We start from the raw sequence: 7736 nt of genomic DNA on the forward strand, positions 1-7736 counted from the left end.
GGCCCCCGCGGCGGGGAGGAGAAGAAGAGGAAGAAGAAAAAGAGGAAAGCGGTGGCTGATGCGGAGGATGGTACGTTATCTTAAGATATACAGCTTGTCTCCTGGGGCTGAGTTATGCTTGGAGAACCCAGAAAGCGCCGAGTTTCCTTGTACGCCCTGGCGAAGGGGATTTGCCGGTGTGAGAACTACCGCGTGTTGGTCTGGTGTACGTTTTAAAGCCCCGGAGGTCTTCGGTATTACCTGTTCTCTTACTCCAGCTGTAACGTTTTAACTCTTAATACGTGCTAAACTGGTAGCAGCCAATTATTTGTTGCATAGGATTCTGCTTTGTAACATTACGTTTGGATGTTTTGCTTGTTATGCAAATATATCTACAGTCTTTCAGAGTAGAGCTTTGACAGAGAGATGCTTTCCGTGCTTGAATGTCCAGCCAGTACGTCTTCTGAGCAACGCATCCAGCCTTTGGCAATATCTGTATGTTATGAAACTAAAGTATACCGGGAAACTACACCAAAAAACTCCCATCTTGCAAATATTGCTACATTTGTGTATATTTTTTATACATATATATGTATAGATATGCATGCAGACGTATATATTTGAAGCTTCTATCCCTTATGTATTTCATCTTTGTGACACTCGTCATGGTTATGCAGATAAAGAGGTGCTTGCATGCTCTGAGGATTCAGGTACTTAAAACAGAGCAGCAACATTATGTCTCACTTGTCCTGAGCACAAAGAATGATGGAAACTTGATGTCTGCATTACAGATAGGAAAGAATTTCATAACTTCTTCAAGGATGATTTATCTTGTTTCCATAGAAAATGCTATATAATATACATTAAGCTTCACTGTTTTACTATGTGAAGTGGATTGTGTGGAAGGAACTTAGGAACTTTTTGCTCTCTGCATCAGAAAGTTCCATAGAAACCTTGCTTCCCTTTCTCCTGCCCTCCTCCTGCCCCATGAAAAAAGCCTGACAGTTGTAACTGGATTATGGACTAAAGAAATCCACTCTGTGGAACAGCTTTTAATGATGGACATGTCCACTGTATCTCTGACTGACTTGTCTTTAAATAACACTAGATACAAAAACTAAAAAAGCCAAAACTGAAGAAGATGAACCTGTGGAGGTAGGAGATGAAGACAAGCAAGATTCTGGAGAGAAAGAAGTGGAAGAGGAGGAGGGGGAGGAGGAGGAGGATGAAGGGCCCAGTTTACCACTAGGTGTAACAGGTATCTTGTGTCCTCTTTTTCATACATGTGCAAAAATCTAAGGTCTAACACTTTTTTCCAGAGCAAGTTGCAGTTTTCAAATAGGTTCTAAGTCAGGTATTTGAATATAGCTGACATGATGCTGGCAACTGTAGAGCTATTACTCAGTTACTGTTCTTTGAAATTTGCATTATATACACACTCCTGTAAGTCTTAAAATTACTAGTGAAAATCTGTTTTAAAAATACATATAAACATATGTTTAAGTGTAGAAGAAAAAGTCAACAAAGAGCAAGATAGAGGTGTATGACTAGTAAATTTGGCATCATTTGTGTAGCCAATGATGCTCTGTGTAGCATTTCTAGGAACACGTTATTACACAGTATTTTGTCAGTGTCGTCTGATTTTACAGTAGAAAGGAATAAGAAAAAGTTGTTTGCCTTGATTCCCCCCCCAACCACCCAATCTAGTTCAATTTTAACTGGGTAATCTCAGAGGACAGATGGAATTGGAGAAATAAGTTTGAACATTTCTTATTTTCCCCCCTCACTTCAGGTGCTTTTGAAGACAATTCTTTTACTTCCCTGGCTGGTGTTGTCAGTGAGAATACACTGAAAGGCATAAATGACATGGGCTTTACGCACATGACCGAAATTCAGCATAAAAGCATTAAGCCGCTTCTGGAAGGCAGGTAAGAAATACATCTTTTTAATCACTAAATTGACCCCAAATGTTGTATAAATTTTGCTAGTAAGCCAAATACATGAAATGTGACTTTCTGCAGCTAAACTGTTTGTCTTTAAATATGTTCTCCTATGTTCTTGTATATTTTATTTATAGACATTAATACAAATTAACAAAGTGTATCTGTGTTGCATGTTAACATGTACTTAGGGTAAGCTTATGGAAACTGCTTTGCATTTGGCTTTGAAAGGAGGGAAGGCTGTTTCCTCTAGTCTTCTTGTCAGTATGTCTCAAAGACAGTGTCATGCACTCTCACTAGAGACATAGTGACCAATTACTGTGAACCACGTGCCACCGAGCTCTTAATACCAACTCCACCGGTTTCCTTTAAGCCATGTTATGTTTTTACGTTGTCAGCATTATTCAGAATAGGATTGTTCTTTTCTCTGTACAGTCAACTAAATACTTCTTTTTCTAACTTTGCTGCATACAGGGATATTTTAGCAGCTGCAAAAACAGGCAGTGGCAAAACACTTGCTTTTCTTATTCCTGCAGTAGAGCTCATCTACAAGCTAAAATTCATGCCTAGAAATGGTAAGGCTTTTCATTTCAAAGTTGAATTTTACTGTGGCACAGCCATTTAGAGATGTGGCTTGGAGAGGGACTGGACAAGCTGTAACTTATTCTCATCTGATTGATGTATTTTTTTAGGAACAGGTGTTGTTATTCTCTCTCCTACTCGAGAGCTTGCTATGCAAACCTATGGAGTTCTTAAAGAACTTATGAATCATCATGTTCACACCTATGGTCTGATAATGGGGGGCAGTAACAGATCAGCAGAAGCACAGAAACTTGGAAATGGAATCAACATCATCGTAGCAACACCAGGAAGACTACTGGATCACATGCAGGTACATAAAATATTGATGCCTGATCTGTCTTATTAAAACATAATAAAATTCCTGTCCCTGTCTGACTCTGAATTTGTTAATCTTATAGAACACTCCAGGTTTCATGTACAAGAACTTGCAGTGTTTGGTAATTGATGAGGCGGATCGTATCTTGGAGGTTGGATTTGAAGAAGAAATGAAACAGATCATAAAACTGCTACCAAGTAAGGGGGGAAAAAAAAAATCTGTCTTTCCTGGAAATCGCTTAACTAACATTATGTCTTTTTTATGACTCAATTATTATAAGAGAAGTCATTAATTTTTATAGTTCTGTAAATGCGCTTCAGAGTGATTGTCTTACTGTGTCCTTTTTTTCTGATGGGTAGCCTATATTACTTTATTTAACATCATTTATGTGAAGGACAGAGTTTTCATAAGCACTTTAGGGACATAATTCTGTTCATAGAAGATCCTTCTAGTTTAACATCAACGTTCTCTCATCTTCCTCTGCCCATTTATTTCCTACAATTCATTATTTCCTAATAAGGCTTAAATATAAGGAAAAAAGTCTTCTGACTTACAGTTCGAATTTTCTTCATACCTCTAAGAGCAGTATCTTAGGGAAGTTTAAGTATTTACCCTAAAATTTTCCTAATCTTTCGTTTAATTATTCTTTGTAACTGACACATTCTCAGAGTCAACAAGGCTCCATTTAACTTTGAAAATGCAGAAGAAAACCACCCAGGGAAACAGTATATAAAAAATTTAGGGATAAATATTTTAAGGTTCCACATCTTAAATATTAAAATTCAAAACTGCATATTTAATATGCAGATGTATAAATCTAATAAATAACATCCAGTGAAGAATGTTAATGAACAGTGCTAAAAAAGGAAAGGGAAGGAAGAGTGGGAAAATGACGTGTTCCTCGTGAAGTGGCAAATAATGGATAAAAGAAATCTTTTGCTTTGGCAAGCGCAATTGCTACCGTTCTTGCAGTTGTGAAATGGAACAGGTATTTTCCGTCTGCATTTGCCGTGTACTCGTGCAATGAGAGAAAATGTTACAGGATCAGGATGTGTATTTGAGCTGAGAGGTGACAGGCAGGCAGGACATCTCCTCCACTTGCTCGAAGACCGTTGAAGTCACCAAGGCTCAGTACAGACGTACTGCCATGTGACTAAGTAGCATGCGCAAATGTATATGTTCTAGACTTATTTTGCAAGACAAACAGTAGCAATGTGCTTTAGTTTTAGTAACTTTTTTTCTTGCACACTCGCTAGCATTTTTTTTTTTTTAACAGAAACACTTTAATATTCATGGGAATTAATTTATGGTTAGAATTACAAGGTCAGCTTCTATTTAAATCATAGTTTTGTGTCTAAATTGGAGTGGAAAGTATTATTAACATTTTCCCAGAGAGAAGGAATACTGTGTTTTGATAGCTGTTAGGATTTTGGGGGTGGGGGCAACCTAAGTAAACATCCTGTACAATCCATAATACAGTTACACCTGTCTTTGTTTGTCAGTATAAGTATGTTTGAATTAGAATTTAATTGAAAAAAGTAAATGACTTGCTCAGGGAAGTTTGCAGCTAGAGATTTTACGGACTTGCTATTTGAATTCTCACTTGTTCTTGTACATTCCTTTGTTGGTATTATCATCGTTGTTTCCTTCTTTCTTTCTTTCTTTCTTTCTGTCCTATTAAACCGTGTTTATCTCAACCCACGAGTTTTGTTCCCAATTCTCTTCCCCGTCCCACTGCGGGAGGGGGAGTGAGCGAGCGGCTGCGTGGTGCTTAGTTGCCGGCTGGGGCTAAACCACGACAAAAATGAGGCTGTCTTTCAAATTAAGTATTTTTTTCAGAGCGCAGACAGACAATGCTTTTTTCTGCTACGCAAACCAGAAAGGTTGAAGATCTGGCAAAGATCTCTCTGAAGAAAGAGCCACTATATGTTGGGGTTGACGATAACAAGGAGACAGCAACAGTAGATGGTCTTGAACAGGTAAAACACAAATGTTATTAAAAGGGGTATGAGCTGTGAACATACCAAGTCCTATGTGTTTTTAACTGGGTTGTACAAACACTGTCTTAAAGGGTGTTTACCATCCTAATAGGCAAAAGCTGTCAGTTGCATAAAGGGCTGCATTCAGTCTGCTAACTATAGTAAGTTACATGCATCTAGTCAGTGTTTGCAGGACATGATACAAAACCTCATGAAATAGTAATATAGCTACTTACACTTGTCTACTCCTATCTGTATTACATACCTAAGCTCCAGTTGTCTTTCTAACTGTATTTTCCATGTTACTGACTAGAGATAGATATACTTCAGATATATTTCATTGCTGCTGCTTCAGATAATAGCTAAATGGAGTTGCACAGCAGTTTCTGTGTGCAGTTGACATGTTGAGTGTTGTCAGAAAATTACCAGTAGCTATGTATTACCTTAAAAGGGTAAGCAAGTAGTAAGAATTCCATAAAATAAAATTCTTGCAATCATTAAAAAAAAGTTAAGAACCCTATGCAGTTTTTTTCATGCCTAATGTCAGTAATTTAAAGTTTTTGAAATAAATTTTTATTGTATAAACTAATTACTCTTCCTCATATTTCAAGTTAGTACAGTAAGTTTCTTGCCAAGTTCATCATCTTTAAGAGTTTCATACACCAAGGTGAGGGACAGACAATAAATCGAGTGGTTTGTCCCAAGATAGCTGGAAAAACTAACTATTTGGAGTATTTGTTTCGCAACATTACACTTCCCTGATTTAACTGTATTGCTGAAATGAAAGTTTGTTCCATACTACTTTATTTAAATAATTAATATTTAAAAATTTTCCAGGGGTATGTGGTGTGTCCATCTGAAAAAAGATTCCTTTTGCTCTTCACATTCCTCAAGAAGAACCGGAAGAAGAAACTAATGGTATTTTTTTCTTCATGTATGTCAGTGAAGTACCACTATGAATTACTCAACTATATTGATCTGCCTGTTTTGGCCATTCATGTAAGTATTTTATTCACTGATTAATTAATCTGATAGTACCTGTAAGTTGCTACTGACCTTACATCTGCCTTGTTTAGTTTGGTGTAGTTTCTCATAAACAGATACCCTGCTCACAAAACTGATGATGATTGTGATTAGTCTGTAGAGGAAGGAGATAAAGCAAAGACTGTAATAACAACACTTCAACATTGTTAATCTTGCTATTTTCCAAACCAGGATTGAACACTGATACTAATTTATGCTCTGTGTGTAGAAATCTTTCTGTTTTCTTCCAAGGGGTTGCCTTTCATAAGCACTAAAATTCAATTTGTGGAACAAAGCAATTGTCAGAGGAATCCAATGGCTGTGATCCCTGGAGTTTTCGTTGCTTTTTCTAAGGCCATGTGATGATTGGTTTTACTATGCCAATTCTTACCATTTGGATTAGTATTTTACATTTTTATCAACACCACAGAAAGCATAGTTCAGGAGAAAGAATTGACTGAAAGCTTATGAAATAGTCATAACTGACCACAAATGTCCTTTTTTATTGTCTTCTTTTGGGCATTTTTTTGCTATACTTTGATAGAACTGTTCCTTGTTTAATATTTTTTTTTAACCTGTGATGTATCTAACATTGCTAGAATTGCAAATCTCCTTTTTATGAACTTCAGGCATTTATGCTGCCCTCTAAAAGGAATGCTGATGCAACCAAAATTTTAATGCCTTGGAAGTTACAGTGTAAGCTCTGAGAAATACCATTCCATGTAGCCCCTGTGCTGTATACTGTAGTAGCATTGTTTCTTCACTGTGAAGTAGTCCTGCTTGGGTTGTAAAAGTCCATAATATGGAAAGATCCCCCCAATTTTTATTTTTTTTATTTTTTTTTTTTAGGTGATATTTCATCCTTAATGTGTGTGTTCCATTTTAGGGCAAGCAGAAACAAACCAAACGTACTACAACATTTTTCCAGTTCTGTAATGCAGAATCTGGAATACTGTTGTGCACCGATGTAGCTGCCAGAGGATTGGATATTCCTGAAGTTGACTGGATTGTCCAGTATGACCCTCCAGATGATCCAAAAGTAAGTTAAGGATATAGAGAAATATCACAGAAACAAATCAAATCCTAGCTACAAACTTAATTGCAGAGAAAAGCTGAAACTGCTGCTTGACAGAGGTCAGGATTCAGCCATGTTCATATCTAGCTGTTGATTTCTTCCACTTCTTTTCACCAGCTCTTAGGAAGTGCTGCACCTAGCTGAGACCTTTGTTACTTTTTTAAGAGATGCTTTTTAAAACACTATGGTTTATGCTGTTAAATTAATTTAAAATCTAATCAGCTAAACAACAAAACAATTCTAAGGAGTAGTATGAGTTTATATATGCATCCCTGAGTCTCCTAACAGCTTTTCCAGTGGAAATTTTATTTTTATTTAGAAGTCAGTATTCTTACTTGAATAAATGTTCAGTGTAAACAAGTAAAACTCAAACAAAAAAATGAGAAGTTTTGACAAATTTACAGAGAAAATATACCAAAAGCAAAGTTCAGTTTTCAGTTACAGCAGACTAAGATGTTTGGTTGTTTTCTTCAGTAAAAGATAAGATACTTTTAGTCAAGGGTTCTGTCTCAGCCTAATTACACTTTGCATCTTCAGCATTTGGTTTCCCTCATCTTTGTGTCAGTGCTAAGTCTTAAAAAACAATGTATGATGCATTGCACTATATTAATGTTAAATTTGGGGTTTTTTTCGTGAAGCTGTTTAACTATTATGTGTTTGAAAGACTTATTGGACTTGCTGTTTCTTATTCTTTCCAAAAGGAATATATTCATCGTGTTGGTAGAACTGCCAGAGGCATAAATGGTAGAGGACATGCTTTGCTCATTTTACGACCAGAAGAACTGGGCTTTCTTCGTTACCTAAAGCAAGCCAGGGTAAATTTATGTCTAGATTTTTTTTTT

General features: G+C 36.6%; 1 protein-coding gene across 1 annotated transcript; it reads left to right on the forward strand.

Moving 5' to 3' along the window:
* Window positions 1-3: 3 nt before the first annotated feature.
* On the forward strand, window positions 4-7709 carry DDX18 (DEAD (Asp-Glu-Ala-Asp) box polypeptide 18; the record flags this gene model as incomplete). Its single annotated transcript, XM_010282187.1, has 10 exons — window positions 4-70; window positions 1088-1237; window positions 1772-1907; window positions 2394-2494; window positions 2612-2811; window positions 2900-3014; window positions 4657-4796; window positions 5634-5795; window positions 6706-6858; window positions 7596-7709. Coding segments are annotated over 10 exons (1338 nt in total), but the record flags the coding sequence as incomplete, so codon positions are not given.
* Window positions 7710-7736: the final 27 nt, after the last annotated feature.

This window comes from Phaethon lepturus, unplaced genomic scaffold (genome assembly GCF_000687285.1).
Source record: "Phaethon lepturus isolate BGI_N335 unplaced genomic scaffold, ASM68728v1 Scaffold56902, whole genome shotgun sequence".
Classification (NCBI taxonomy): Eukaryota; Metazoa; Chordata; class Aves; order Phaethontiformes; family Phaethontidae; genus Phaethon; species Phaethon lepturus.